The 14,957-nt window shown below is 54.2% G+C and overlaps 2 protein-coding genes across 10 annotated transcripts in view; one reads left to right on the plus strand and one right to left on the minus strand.

Annotated features, from left to right (window-relative positions):
* The window catches only part of PLD3 (phospholipase D family member 3), a 35,107-nt gene extending 33,983 nt beyond the window's left edge, over positions 1-1,124 (plus strand). For all 9 annotated transcript variants that reach the window (XM_017887482.1, XM_017887480.1, XM_017887481.1 and 6 more), the window contains 2 exons: positions 430-529; positions 630-1,124. In XM_017887482.1, coding sequence (XP_017742971.1) covers positions 430-529; positions 630-817 — 288 coding nt within the window. In that variant the 3' untranslated portion in view covers positions 818-1,124. The remainder of the gene's footprint in view (positions 1-429; positions 530-629) is intronic.
* Positions 1,125-1,910: 786 nt separating this feature from the next.
* On the minus strand, positions 1,911-14,957 carry HIPK4 (homeodomain interacting protein kinase 4). The gene is made up of 4 exons (XM_017887476.1): positions 14,174-14,957; positions 6,590-6,946; positions 3,103-3,945; positions 1,911-2,406 (listed from the first exon to the last, which is right to left on the minus strand). The coding sequence occupies exons 1-4, from the start codon at positions 14,636-14,638 to the stop codon at positions 2,224-2,226; spliced, it is 1,848 nt and encodes a 615-aa protein (XP_017742965.1). The 5' UTR covers positions 14,639-14,957; the 3' UTR covers positions 1,911-2,223.

Raw genomic sequence — 14,957 nt, forward strand, 5'->3', positions numbered from 1 at the left:
GCTGGGGTGGGGGGCACAGGCAGAGGGGTCAGGGCTGGGATGGAGGAGGCCCAGGCAGAGGGGTCAGGGCCTGGAGGGGTGCACAGGCAGAGGGGTCAGGGCCAGGGTGGGGACACCCAGAGGAAGCCCCTGCCCTAGCGAGAAGGGCCAAGGAAGATGTTCTGGAAATGGGGGCATCTGAGACAAAACCTCAGGAATGAACAGGAGCCATTCTGTAGGGAACGGTGTTTTGCAAATGAGACCACCAGGGCCTCCCTTTCAGCTTTCATTCTCAGAGTGCCCCTCCACTGGCCCTGTTCTGGCCCCCAGGGATTCTGTGGGAAGTAGTGGAGTCCCACAGATCTGGCTCCATGCCCCGCTCCCTGATCCCGGGGTTCCTCCGACTCCCAGTGCCTCACACACTCCTTCCCATCCTCCCCTCCCACTCAGAAACTCTTTGTGGTCCCCGCGAATGAGGCCCAGGCTCGAATCCCGTATGCCCGTGTCAACCACAACAAGTACATGGTGACTGAACGCGCCACCTACATCGGTGAGTGTCCTGAGCACCACAGGGCACTGAACAAGAGGGGGTTCAGACACCCCAGGCAGCCCCCTGAGGGCTCCCTTACACTCCACCCATTCCTCTCTAGGAACCTCCAACTGGTCAGGCAACTACTTCACGGAGACGGCGGGCACCTCGCTGCTGGTGACGCAGAATGGGAGGGGCAGTCTACGGAGCCAGCTGGAGGCCGTTTTCCTGAGGGACTGGGACTCCCCTTACAGCCATGACCTTGACGCCTCAGCCGATAGCGTGGGCAATGCCTGCCGCCTGCTCTGAGGCCCGGTCCAGCGGACAGGCCAAGGCCTGCTAGGCCCCCAGAGACCCAGATGCTCTGGGTCATGGTCCCTGTCCCCGTGCCCCCGCTTCTGTCTGCCCCATTGTGGCTCCTCAGGCTCTCTCCCCTGCTCTCCCACCTCTACCTCTGCCCCCACCGGCCTGACGCTGTGGCCCCAGGACCCAGCAGAGCTGGGGAGGGATCAGCCCCAAAGAAGTGGGGTGCATGCTGGGCCCGGCCCCTGGCCCACCCCACTTTCCAGGGCAAAAAGGGCCCAGGGTTATAATAAGTAAATAACTTGTCTGTACAGCCTGTGCCTGACTGAGTGGTGTGAGATGGGGTGCAGGGGTAGGGGACAGCTGGCATGGGCCTCAGGTGGGGACATCTTTGTGTGCTGAGCCCTCGATATGTCACTGGCATGTGCTGAGCCCTCAGTGTGTGACTAGTGTGGGTTAGCATGTACTGAGCCCTCAGCATGTGCTGGCGTGGGTTGGCATGTGCTGAACCCTTAACATGTAGTGTACATGGGCTGACCTGTGCTGAGCATGCAGCGTGCCACCCTGTGGCCTGGCATGGACTTCACACTCGTAGCCAGCATGGGGTATGTGCTGCACAGAAGCATGTTCCCAGATTGATCAGCAGAGACCAAACCATTGCTACATCCCAAGGGTGAACAAGCATGGCTGAGCACCGGAGCGTGCACCAAGTGTGAATTTAGGCCTGCCAAGTGGATTTCCACCCAGCATGTCCCAAATGTGGATGAGTGCATGCCAACCCCATAAACATGTAGGAAGGACAGGTCAACAGATAAGGAGACCCCAGCGTCTGGCAAACTTGATTAACACATACTGAACACATGCATGTTCGAAGGGTGGATTCCCAATGTGCCAAGTACATAGCGTATTATAGGACATGGGTTAGTCAACCAAGCACAGCTTTTCCCTCCTAGTGTGACAGTAGCCCAGGCTCCAGCCTAAGCCGGTGGTCAACTGGGCCTAACATCGCAGAGCAAGTCACTGGGTGCCAGTCTGGAGCCCCCATTCCCCCCAGGGCCAGTCCAAGCCCGAGGCAGTGAGAGCAGGCTTGAAGCAGGACTGCTGAACAGTTCTATATTGAAATAGAGGCAGCAGGGCCGAGGGCGGTCACAGGGCCAGCGGGGTGCAGCCCCCCTCCTGCTGTCCCTCTGGCCAAGGAGCATGGGCCAGACTCCAAAGTCCTGCTGCGTTTAAGCGAAGTGTGCAGGCACACACCGCACCGCAGACAGGGGGAATGGAAATTTCCGGATAACTATCTTTCTGTAAGAATAATTTGTGGGTTCGGGAGATGGCTTTGAGGAGCAGTTCAGGTTGGGAGGGGATGCCAGCTCAGCTAGCGCAGCCCTCAGTGATGGGCAGGGGTGGAATCACCATCAGTGGTGCCCGGTGACATGCTGGAGGAAACTGGTGGCTCCCCGGGGCACACCATGCTGGTGGGAGTGGCGGGTTGGGAGCCCCTGAGCTCGTGGGCCCCTGACGCCCTCCAGGGCCCAGTCTGGCTCACTCAGCCATTCTCCAGGACAGCTGCTACGGTCGAAGAGCTCAGGGTCTGGCCTCTGTGGGGGAAGAGGAGAGGGGCATCAGCCAAGCAGTGTTAGTGTGTTAGTGTCTGCTGAGCCTCTGTCACCTCTGCCTGATGAGGGTGAGCATGTGCTAGGGTCTTACCAGTGCTGGGCCTTTATCGCCTCTTTGCAGTGATGCGATGACAGCTCACTGCAGCCTCGACCTCCCTGGCTCAAGTGATCCTCCCACCTCAGCCTCCTGAGTAGCTGGGACTACAGATGCATGCCACCAAAACCAGCTAATATTTCTAATTTTTTGGTACAGATGGGATCTCACTATGTTGCCCAGGCTCTTTATCACTTCTTATAAGTAGATTACTGTGCCCTGAGTTTTTGTCACAGCCTGGAAATAGCTGAGTATGTGCTGAGCCTTACCATATCTTGACGGTATTAGGTGTGTACTGAGCCTCCTCACACCCTAATCATATCCTGAACGTGGGTAAGTGTGTGCTGAGCCTCCTCACACCCCAATCGTAACCTGAGCATGGGTGAGTGTGTGCTGAACCTCTTCACACCCTAATCATATCCTGCATGTGGGTTGAGTGTGCTGAGCCTCTTCACACCCTAATCATATACTGAATGTGGGTTGAGTATGCTGAGCCTCTTCACACCCTAATCATATACGGAATGTGGGTTGCGTGTGCTGAGCCTCCTCACATCCTAATCGTATCCTAAATGCACCCAGCTCACCTCAGCCTCCATGGTCATGTTGTCAATGTTGGGCCCATCCCCATCTCGCTGCAGGATGGCTGGTGGCTCAGCAGAGGCCCCAAGATGCTCTCCTTCCTCCCAGCTGCTGCCCCGGCAGGGCCTGTCATCCTCAGGCGAGACCTGGCTCAGCCGGATGAGGTTCCTGAAGTTGGAGTCGGACTTGGAACCCGCAGGTGGCTTGCGGGCCTTATGACGGCCCACCAGGCGGCTGCTGTAGAAGGCCAGGATGGGCTCGGGGCCCGAGTCGGGCATGTGGTGGCCAGTGATGGCTGCCTTGAGGGGGGCCATGTCAGAGACCACATTGGTGCAGGTCTCACCCCATAGCCCATGCCCAGCCTCCTGCAGACTCAGGTCGTCCAGCTGGTCGATGGCTCTTTGCATACCTGGTGCCTTCTCCTCTCGGAAGAAGGGGCTGCTGCCGGCCACACTGCCCATGCCCGCAGCTTCCTTCTCCTCAGCCAGACGGTAGTAGGGGGTCCCATCTTCTGCAGCCACGACGGGCGCGGGGGGCTTGCCCTCCACCTGCAGCGAGAGGCGGTAGCTGCGCAGCGAGAGCTGGTAGTAGTGGGTGGTCTCGTGGGCATTGCGCAGCTGCTGCATGGACACGAAGGGGTGGCGCAGGGCAGCACTGGGGCTGATGCGTTCATGTGATTCCCAGGTCAGCATGCGTTTGATCAGCTCCACCATGCTCTTGAGGTCGGCGTGCTCTGCCAGTGCCTCCCGGTCGGGGAAGGTAGGCCGACTGGCCACACTGCCACCATTCACTGTCTCGATCTGGTCCAAGGACTTGAGCATATACTTGCGGCGCTCCAGTGGGCGCACCTGGCAGGGCATGGAGAAGGGAGCAGGGTTGACCCTTGTGCAGGGCTAGGGCCCTGAGCACTCCTGCTGTGGCACCCACATGTAGCCCCAACTTCCAGGTCTGCCCATGATCTGCCTTGGAGCTCTCTGGCTGCTAGGAGGGCCACCCTGGATCCGTCACACCCGAGCCCCTCTAATCTAACCCAAAGCTTTCACTGGTCCAAGTTCCATCCCTTGCCCCAGACCTCCAGTCCCCCCCCCAGCACCATGGGTGCAGCCCCTACCAGCAGCTAGCAGAGGGGCTGTGCGGAATCTCTAGTCCTCCCTGGAATCAAATCCAGGTCCCTCTTACTGCCACAGCTCCACGCTTGATCCCAGGCCTCCCGGTGGTGGGACCCAGACCCTTCTTGCTACACTAGTTTATGAAACTAGTTCCCTGCTATGGAACTGCCATCAACTTTTAGTCTCACCTGTGGTCCCATCCAGACCCTTCTTGCTGTGAAATCAAGACTTGTGACCTCAAACTCCTAGTCCCAGGCTCTTGCTGCACAGATTGGAGGGACAAACCCATAGAGGTAGCAGACTGGCTGCTGCCCCAAACCTCTAGACTCATCTGAGGTCTCACTCAGAAAGTTGTTTTTTTTTTTTTTTGAGACAGTTTCACTCTTGTCACCCAGGCTGGAGTGCAATGGCGCAATCTCGGCTCACTGCAACCTCTGCCTCCCAGCTTCAAGCGATTCTCCTGCCTCAGCCTCCCGAGCAGCTGGAATTACAGGCATCCACCACGATGCCCAGCTAATTTTTGTATTTTTAGTAGAGACAGAGTTTCACCATATTGGCCAGGCTGGTCTCAGACTCCTGACCTCAGGTGATCCACCCGCCTTGGCCTCCCAAAGTGCTGGGATTACAGGTGTGAGCCACTGCGCCTGGCCTCAGAGCCTTTTTTTTTTTTTTTTTTTTTTTTAAAACAGGATCTGTTTAAAAATCTCTGCTCTGTCGCCTAGACTGGAGTGTAGTGGTGCAATCACAGCTCACTGCAACCACCAACTCCCGGATTCAAGTGATCTTCCCACCTCAGCCTCCCAAGTAGCTTGAAACTACAGGTGTGTGCCACCATGCCTGGCTAAATTAAAAAAAAAATTTTTTCTAGAGACACAGTCTTGCTATGTCACCCAGGATGGCTTCAAGCGATCCTCCTGCCTTGGCCCCACCAAAGTGCTCGGACTACAGGTATAAGCCATTGCACCTGCCTCTTTTGCAATTCTCACAGCCAGTCTCAGTCCTCATTTTTTCTCCATGGTCTCATCCCTCTTGCCACACAAGTTGCTGACCCCAGAGCTGAAGCTGGCAGAGAAGCTGCCCCAATCTTCCTGTCACACTTGTAGTATGACCCAGATCCCTCTTGCTAGAGCAGCCCTCACATCTGACTTCCAAACATCCAATTCTCCCTGCAGTTTCTCCCCCAGATCTATCTTGCTGCAGCAGCTGACCAGTCCCACATTTGATCTCACCCAGCTCTTTCTTGCTGTGAAAATGCCCTAGGCTGACCCCCAAGTTCCAGTTCTCACTGAGGTTTAGCCCAGAAATATTTTTTTTTCAATTATTAAAAAAATATTTTTTGGCTGGGCGCAGTGGCTCTTGCCTGTAATCCCTCCGCTTTGGGAGGCTGAGGCGGGTGGATCATGAGGTCAGGTATTTGAGACCAGCCTGGCCAACATGGTAAAACCCTGTCTCTACTAAAAATACAAAAAATTAGCCGGGTGTGGTGGCAAGTGCCTGTAGTCCCAGCTACTCGGGAGGCTCAGGCAGAAGAATCTCTTAAACCCGGTAGGCAGAGGTTGCAGTGAGCCGAGACTACGCCACTGCACTCCAGCCTGGGCAACAGATCGAGACTCCCTCTCGAAAAAAAAAATTTCTTTTATTTTGTTTTTTATTCTTTTCACTCCATTCTTCTGGTCTGATAGATTTTCTTTTCTTTTGAAACAGGGTCTTGCTCTGTCACCCAGGCTCAAGTGCAGTGGCATGACCACAGCTCACTGTAGCCTGGATCTCCCAGGCTCAAGGGATTCTCCTGCCTCAGCCTCCCATGTATCTGGGACAATAGGCCCATACCACCACACCCAGCTAATTTTTTTTTTCCACGTTTTATAAAGAGGAGGTCTCTAGGCTGGGCGCGGTGGCTCAACCCTGTAATCCCAGCACTTTGGGAGGCCGAGGTGGGTGGATCACAAGGTCAGGAGATCGAGACCATCCTGGCTAACATGGTGAAACCCCATCTCTACTAAAAATACAAAAAAAATTAGCCGGGCGTGGTGGCGGGCGCCTGTAGTCCCAGGTATTCGGTCAGGTATCGGGAGGCTGAGGCAGGAGAATGGCGTGAACCCGGGAGGCGGAGCTTTCCAGTTGAGCCGAGATCGCGCGGCACTCGCACTCCTAGGCCTGGGCGACAGAGCGAGACTCTGCCCTCAAAAAAAAAAAAAAAAGAAAACAAGAGGAGGTCTCACTATGTTCCCCAGGCTAGCCTCAAACCCCTGGGCCCAAGGGGTCCTCCCACCACAGCCTCCCAAAGTGGTAGAATTACAGGTGTGAGCCACGTCGCCCATCCTCGATTTTTTTTCGTGTAACAGCCCCCACACTCACTGCCCTCACCCAACTTTTCCCTTACCTTCGTCTCGGCCAGGTAGTCAGCCGAGGACTTGAGCTGCCAGGGGCTGGCGGCGTCAGGGTGGGGATTGCGCTTAAAGAAGTGGTGGGCCTTGCGGGCGGCGTGCAGCAGGTGCGGCTTGGGGAGGCCCTGGGTTTCGCAGATGTAGCGCACCTGGTCGTACTCATTGTTGCCCGGGTAGAGGGGCCAGCCCAGGTGCAGCTCAGCCATGACGCAGCCCAGGGACCACACGTCCACCTTCTCGCAGAAGGGCAGCCCCAGCAGGATCTCAGGGGCCCGGTAGAAGCGCGACTGGATGTATGGCTCCTTCACGTAGCGCACCTCGCTGAAAATGCTGGCAGAGCCGAAGTCAATCACCTGTCGGGTGGAGAAGAGGGCGAGTGGGCAGGTCAAGCTGCAGGGACAGCCCAGCCAGGCCACCCCTGGCATCTCTCATCTGGCATATTCCTGCATCTGCTATTTGACTCTGGCCGTCTCTGGGTCTGTGACTCTTTAGTTGCTTTGTTGGTTTTTGTTTGTTTGAGGCGAAGTCTGGCTCTTGTTGCCCAGTCTGGAGCGCAATGGCACTATCTTGGCACACTGCAACCTCCACTTCCCCGGTTCTAGCGATTCTCATGCCTCATTCTCCTGAGTAGCTGGGATTACAGGCGCCCGCCCCCACGCCTGGCTAATTTTTTGTATTTTTAGTAGAGTTGGGATTTCACTATGTTGGCCAGGCTGGTCTCGAACTCTTGACCTCAGGTGACCCACACGCCTCGGACTCCCAAAATGCTGGGACTACAGGCATGAGCCACTGCGCCCAGCCTTTGTTGTTGTTTTTTGTTTGTTTGTTTGTTTTTTGAGACCGAGTCCCACTCTGTTGCCCAGGTTGGAGTACAGTGGCACAATCTAGGCCCACTGCAACCTCTACCTCCTGGGTTCGAGTGATTCTCCTGCCTCAGCCTCCCCAGTAGCTGGGTCTACAGGTGCACACCACCATGCCCTGCTAATTTTTGTATTTTTAGTAGAGACGGGGTTTCACCATGTTGGCCAGACTGGTCTCGAACCCCTGACCTCAGATGTTCCACCTGCCTCAGCCTCCCTAGCTGGAATTACAGGCATGAGCCACCTCACTCAGCTGTGGTCGTAGTTCTTAAGTCCCTATCTCTGTCTCTTCCAGTCTTTGTGTCTGGTTCGAGTGACTGACTCTGTCTCTGTTTCTCTCCACTAGAACTATGCATAGGAGGATTAGGACCCTACTCTTCCTCTTGTACCCCACACCTTGTCCATCAGTCAACAGATCTAGAATCTGCTCGCTCTGCATGCCATCCGCAGCCCCCACCCTGGTCCTATCCCACATCCTCTCCAACCTAGACTAACACAGGGGCCTCCTCGCTGGTCTCCCTGCTCCTCTCCTCTGTCCCCTAGTCTGTCTCTCACAAGCATCCAGGGGGATCCTGTGGTCGCCTGGGATAGATTGGGTTCTCCCCTGCTCACAGTCACATCCTGTGACAAAAGCCAAGGTCCTCACGGTGGCCCACAGGTCTCCAATGTCTGCTCTGTCACCTCTCTGCCACATCTCCCACTCTCCCCGTCACTCACCCTTCTCCAGCCATAAGGGCCTCCTCACTATTCCTTGAATAAGTCAGACATTCCCAGTTCAGGGTTTTGCACTGGCTGTTTCCTCTGCCTGAAATGCTCTTCCCTGCATGAGCACAGGGCTCCCTGCCTCACCTCCTTCAGGTCTTTACTCAAATGTCACGTTCCTATCAAAAGCAGAAAGGGAGGATAAAAAAAATGATCACTTTCTCAGTGAGGCCTCCCCTAATCATTCTGTTAAAGCATCAGCCCCCACCCTTCCTATCCCTCTGCCAGGCCCCTGTTTTCCTTTCCTTTTCTTTTTTTTTTTGAGATGAAGATTTTTGAGACAGAGTTTTGCTCGTCGCCCAGGCTGGAGTGCAATGATGCAATCTTGGCTCACTGCAACCTCCGCCTCCCAGGTAGCTGGGATTACATGCGCTTGCCACCACGCTCAGCTAATTTTTACATTTTTAGTAGAGACGGGGTTTCGCCATGATGCCTGGGCTGGTCTCAAACTCCTGACCGCAGGTGATCCACTCGCCTCGGCCTCCCAAAGTGCTGGGATTACAGTCGTGAGCCACCGCACCTGGCCCCACCATCGCTCTTAATGCCATTTCACACATTATATCTTTTAATTTTTTATTTTCATTTTATTTTTTAATTATTTATTTTTTGTGATGGAGTCTCGCTCTGTCGGCCAGGCTGGAGAGCAGTGGTGTGATCTTGGCTCACTGCAACCTCCACCTACTAGGTTCAAGCGATTCTCCTGCCTCAGCCTCCGAGTCGCTGGGATTACAAGCGCTAATCTTTTGTATTTTTGGTAGAGATGGGCGGGGTTTCACCATGTTAGCCAGGCTGGTCTCAAACTCCTGACTCAGGTGATCTGCCTGCCTCAGCCTCCCAGAGTGTTGGGATTACAGGTGTGAGCCACTGCACCCAGCCCTTTTTTTTTTTCTTTTTAGAGACAGGGTCTTGCTTTATCACCCAGGCTGGAGTGCAGTGACTCCATCATAGCTCACTGCTGCCGTGAACTCCAGGGCTCATGAGATCCTCCTGCCTCAGCCTCCTGAGTAGCTGGGACCGTAGGCACGCACCACCATACCCAGCTAATTTTTTAACTTTTTGTAGAGATAGAGATGGGTCTCACTATGTTGCCCAGGATGGTCTTAAGCTCCTGGGCTCAAGTGATCCTCCTGCCTCAGCCTCCCAACATGCTGGGATTATAGGCATGAGGCCTCGCACCTGGCCCTAGTCTACTTCCTTATCAAGTTCAGCATTTCTCTCCCCAGCTAGGATGTCAGTCCCACAAGGGCAAAGATTATATCCATTTTGTTCAATACGGTATCCCTAGATGCCTAGAACAGTACCTGGCACACAGCAGGGGCTCAGTAAATAATGAATGAATGAATGAATGAATGTACGGGCTTTGTAATCCTTCATTCTATTTCCATCTCTTGTTTGTATCTCTCTGTCTCTCTTCTGAGACAGTAGCTCACCCTGTCACCCAGGCTGAAGTGCAGTGGCGCAATCTCGGCTCAAGGCAACCTCCGCCTCCCAGGTTCAAGTGATTCTCCTGCCTCAGCCTCTGGAGTAGCTGGGATTACAGGCACCCGCGGCCACGCCCGGCTAATTTTTATACTTTTAGCAGAGATGAGTTCTCACCATATTGGTCAGGCTGGTCTTGAACTCCTGACCTCAGGTGATCCACCCACCTCGGCCTCCCAAAGTGTTGGGATTATAGGCGTGAGCCACCGCCCAGCCATCTCTCACCTTTTACTTGCAGAAAGCAGTATCATGAAATGGTTATTGATTGCAGTTCTGATCCCAGAGTGCCAGGGCGTCAGTACCCAAGAGGCTAAGTGACCCTGGTTACTTAATCCATATTTATGGAATTCATTCATTCATTCATTCATTCATTCATTCATTCATTCATTCTTTCTTTCTTTCCACAGAGACAGTGGGGCTAATAATGCTGGTCAGGTGCTATGGATCCGTCCTGTCTGTCCCCTGCTGTGTTTGTAGAAGTCCCTGCTTCCCTGGGTCTCTGTCCTTCCACCTCTTGGGGCAGAATAATCCACCTTTTTCTTTTTTTTTTTCTTTTTTTTTTTTTTTGAGACGGAGTCTCGCTCTGTCTCCCAGGCTGGAGTGCAGTGGCAAGATCTCAGCTCACTGCAAGCTCTGCCTCCCGAGTTTACGCCATTCTCCTGCCTCAGCCTCCCGAGTAGCTGGGACTACAGGCGCCCGCCACCTCGCCCGGCTAGTTTTTTGTAGTTTTAGTAGAGACAGGGTTTCACCGTGTTAGCCAGGATGGTCTCTACCTCCTGACCTCATGATCCGCCCATCTCGGCCTCCCAAAGTGCTGGGATTACAGGCTTGAGCCACCGCGCCCGGCCAGTCCACCTTTTTCTGTCTCTGTGTCTCTGTATCTCTGGCAAGCATTCATTTAGCACTGGCTCCATGACAGCAGTGCTGGGAGATGTCAGGGACACAGTGATGACTAAGTCAGCCCCAGCCTTGCCCTCAGGGTGCCCCTGGTTCAGACCCATCCAGACAGTATCAAACTCAAAAGCAGACAGAGGACTGGGCATGGTGGCTCACACTTGTAATTCTAGCACTTTGGGAGGCCAAGGTGGGCGGATTGCGTGAGCTCAGGACTTTGAGACCAGCCTGGGCAACATGATGAAATCCCGTTTCTACCAAAAAATACAAAAATTGGCCAGACGCAGTGGTCATACCTGTAATCCCAGCACTTTGGGAGGCTGAGGCGGGCAGATCACAAGGTCAGGAGTTCGAGACCAGCCTGGCCAACATGGTGAAATCCCATCTCTACTAAAAATACAAAAATTAGCCAGGCATAGGCCAGGTGTGGTGGTTTACGCCTGTAATACCAGCACTTTGGGAGGCTGAGGTGGGTGGATCACCTGAGGTCAGGAGTTCGAGACCAGCCTGACCAACATGGTAAAACCCCATCTCTACTAAAATACAAAATTAGCCAGGTGTGGTGGCAGGTGCCTGTAATCCCAGCTACTCGGGAGGCTGAGGCAGGAAAATTGCTTGAATGTGGGAGGCAGAGGTTGCAGTGAGCTGAGATTGTGCCACTGCACTTCCTCCTGGGTAACAAGAGTGGAACTCAGTCTCAAAAAAAAAAAAATTAGCCGTGTATGGGTGGCGGCACCTGTAATCCCAGCTACTCAGGAAGCTGAGGCAGGAGAATTGCTTGAACCTGGGAGGCAGAGGCTGTGGGCCAAGATCATGCCATTGCACTCTAGCCTGGGTGACAAGAGCAAGAGCAAGACTCCATCTCAAAAAAGAAAAAAAAAAAAAATACAAAAATTCGCTGGGCATGGTCGTGCATGCCTGTAGTCCCAGCTCCTCAGGAGGCTGGGGCAGGAGGATAACTTGAGCCCAGGAGGCGGAGGTTGCAGTGAGCCGAGAAGGTGCCATGGCACTGCAGCCTGAGTGAAAGAGCCAGACCCTATCTCAAAAAAAAAAAAAAAAAAATGCGGACAGAGGGGTCAGCACTAGGGGCCTGTGACAGTACGGAGGAGATGCATCTGTGTGTCCAGCACAAGGCCAGACCCAAAGCAGGCATTCAGTAAATGTTTATTCATCGACAAACTGACCATGATGAGTAATACACATGCTTCCAGTTGCTCGGACCAACAGGCTTTTGTCCCCCTCTACTCCTCTCTCGCTCTGTCACCCTTCATGTAAGATCTATCAACAAATCCTCTTGGCTCTAGCTCCGAAATCTACCCAGAATCCACCCAAGTCTCCTGCTCCCACTGCCCTGACTCTGGTCCCAATCACCACGTCTCCCACGTGGACTAGCACAGTCACCCCTCTGCCTTCCTGCTCCTGCCCAACCCACCCCTGTCTGCTCCCCTTATGCAGCCAGAGAAACAAGGCTTGGGCTTGTTTCTCTGAGTCAGACCGAGTCCTCCTCTGCTTAGATTCCTCCTGTGGCTCCATCTTCCTCGGAATAAAACTAAAGTCTGTGCTGTAACCAACAAGGCCCTGCATGCCTGGCCCCATCACCTCCTTGGACTCATTTCTTCCCTCTTCACCTCATTCTTTCTGCTTCAGCCACACAGGCCTCCCCGGTGTTCTTCAAATGCATACAATTGGCACATTCCTTGATACGGTTTAGCTCTGTGTCCCTGCCCAAACCTCATCTCTAAATGTCACCGAAGGAACCTGGTGGGAGGTGACTGGGTCCTAAAGACAGTTTCCCCTATGCTGTTCTCGTGATAGTGAGTTCTCGTGAGATCTGATGGTTTAAAAGTGGCAGCTTCTCCTGCACGCTGTCTCTCCTGCCGCCATGTAAGGCATGCCTTGCTTCCCCTTCACCTTCCGCCATGATTGTAAGTTTCCTGAGGCCTCTCTAGCCATGAGGAACTGTGAGTCGATTAAACCCCTTTTCTTTATTTATAAATTACCCAGTCTCAGGTAGTTTGTTTGTTTGTTTGTTTTTGAGATGGAGTCTCATTCTGTTGCCCAGGCTAGAGGGCAGTGGCATCATCTTGGCTCACTGCAACCTCCACCTCTGTGTTCAAGTGATTCTCCTGTCTCAGCCTCCTGAGTAGCTGGGACTACAGGCGTGTGCCACCACGCCCAACTAATTTTTGTGTTATTAGTAAAGATGGGGTTTCACCATGTTGGCCAGGCTGGTCTCGAACCCCTGACCTCAAGTGATCCACCCACCTTGGCCTCCCAAAGTGCTGGAATTACAGGTGTAAGCCACTGTGCCCGGCCTACAGGTAGTTCTTTATAGTAGCGTGAGAACAGACTCCTACCTCAGGGCCTTTGCACTGGCTGTTCCCTCTGCCTGGATGCTCTGTCTCCAGATGGCTACACAGCTTTCTCCCTCCTTCAGGATTTCCCTCAAAGTTACCTTCTCAGTGAGGCCTAGCTGACCACCATGTCTAAAAGCTCACTCAGCACCACCCATCTCTATGAACACCCAGCATCCACTTCCTCCCTGCTTCTCACTTGCTTATCATATTTCACTCATTTATCTTGGTGACCCTCTGTCTCCCACTAGAATGTCAGCCCCACAAGGACAGGACCAGGCCAGAGAAGCTGAGCTGAGAATGGAGCAGGACAGGGAGACCTCAGGGCCTGGAAGGGAACAGGGGAGACCTCAGGTCTGGGACAGAGAAGACATCAGAATTGGGACAAGAAGATGGGGAGGATTTGGGGGCCAGGAGCAAGGCAGAGCCGTTATGGACAGGGCCTTGGGAAGCCCTCAGGCCCCAGAGGTAGACAAGAGAAATCTTAGTGTCTGAAGAGACTGGGTACAGTGGCTCCTGCCTGTAATCTCAGTGCTTTGGGAAGCTGAGGCAGGAGGATTGCTTGAGCCCAGGAGTTCAAGACCAGCCTGGACAACATAGCAAGGCCTCGTTTCTACAAAAAAAAAAAAATTAATTCGCCAGGCACAGTGGTGTGTGCTTATAGTCCCAGCTAATTGAAAGGCTGAAGTGGGAGGATCGCTTGAGCTCAGGAGTTTAAGGCTGCAGTGAGCTATGATTGTACCACTGCACTCCAGCCTGGGCAACAGAGCAAGACCTTGTCTCTGAAACTAACTAAATAAATATCTTAAAAATTTTAAAAAGTAGGCTGGGCACAGTGGCTCACGCCTATAATCCCAGCACTTTTGGAGGCCGAGGCAGGTGGATCATTTGAGGTCAGGAGTTCGAGACCAGCCTGGCTAGCATGGTGAAACCCTGTCTCCAATAAGTACAAAAAAATTAGCTGGGCATGGTGGCGCATCCCTGTAATCCCAGCTACTCAGGAGGCTGAGGCAGGAGAATCACTTGAATCCAGTTGAACCCAGGAGGCAGAGGTTGCAGTGAGCTGAGATTGTGCCACTGCACTCAAGCCCGGGCAACGGAATGAAAGTCCGTCACACACACACACACACACACACACACACACACACACACAAAATACATCTAGGGCTAGAAGAAGCTGAGAAAAAGACAAGGAACTAGGGATGCAGCCACCCAGACGGCCCCTACTCACCTTGACCCTGAAGGGGCAGCGGGTCTGGTCCACCAGCATGATGTTCTCAGGCTTGAGATCAGCGTGGATGATCGCCAGCTCCTTGAGCCGGGCCAGGGCTCTGAGCACCTGCAGGGTGACTGTACGGATGTGGCGGGCAGGGAGGGGCGCGAAGTTGTTCTCCTTCTGGAACTCAAAAAGGTTTTGCTCCAGCAGCTCGAAGACCAGGTAGAACTTCAGGGCATCGTGGAAGAACTCAAGGAAGCGGATGACGTGGGCCTCCTCAGGGTCCAGGCCTCGCATGCAGTGCAGCAGCTTCAGCTCGTTCTTGATGATGCGGTTGCGGTAGGCGTCGTTCTTGAGGATCTTGATGGCCACCATCTCGCCCGTGCTCCGCCGCCAGCCCTTGGCTACCTCCCCGAAGGTCCCCTTGCCCAAGACCTCGATGATGTCGTAGCAGTCAGTCTCCGACTGGATGGTAGCCATGGTGCCCCTGCTGCCAGACACTGCCCTGCCCAGGCCCCTGCGCCACTGACTCTGCCGCCCAGGCCTCCCGCCTGGCCGCCGACACAGCAGGCCCCCCAGTGGGGGAAAAAGAACCGCACTCGTGCCTCCTCCTATGAGGTTGGCCCCTGCTTCCCTGGCACCCCCAAATCCCCAGGCCACACTGTCAGTCTGTCAGGAGCTCCACCCCTCCCCAAAAGCCCTCCTGGCTTGGGATGAGGGGCCCCAGGCCCCACTGAATGGGTTCCAGCGCTGTTGAGTGGCTCTGGTTCTGTTGTTGGAGACCTGAGCCCTGGCTGGA

The sequence above is a fragment of the Rhinopithecus bieti genome, unplaced genomic scaffold (genome assembly GCF_001698545.2).
Source record: "Rhinopithecus bieti isolate Rb0 unplaced genomic scaffold, ASM169854v2 scaffold_15776, whole genome shotgun sequence".
Classification (NCBI taxonomy): domain Eukaryota; kingdom Metazoa; phylum Chordata; class Mammalia; order Primates; family Cercopithecidae; genus Rhinopithecus; species Rhinopithecus bieti.

Excerpts from the sequence above, each read along its gene's own strand:
- HIPK4 (XM_017887476.1), bottom strand. The coding sequence starts at position 14,638 with ATGGCTACCATCCAGTCGGAGACTGACTGCTACGACATCATCGAGGTC. Across the intron at positions 6,947-14,173 it reads GCTGCCCCTTCAGGGTCAAG|GTGATTGACTTCGGCTCTGC; the intron begins GTGAGTAGGGGC and ends TCCACCCGACAG. Across the intron at positions 2,407-3,102 it reads ACATGACCATGGAGGCTGAG|AGGCCAGACCCTGAGCTCTT; the intron begins GTGAGCTGGGTG and ends CTTCCCCCACAG.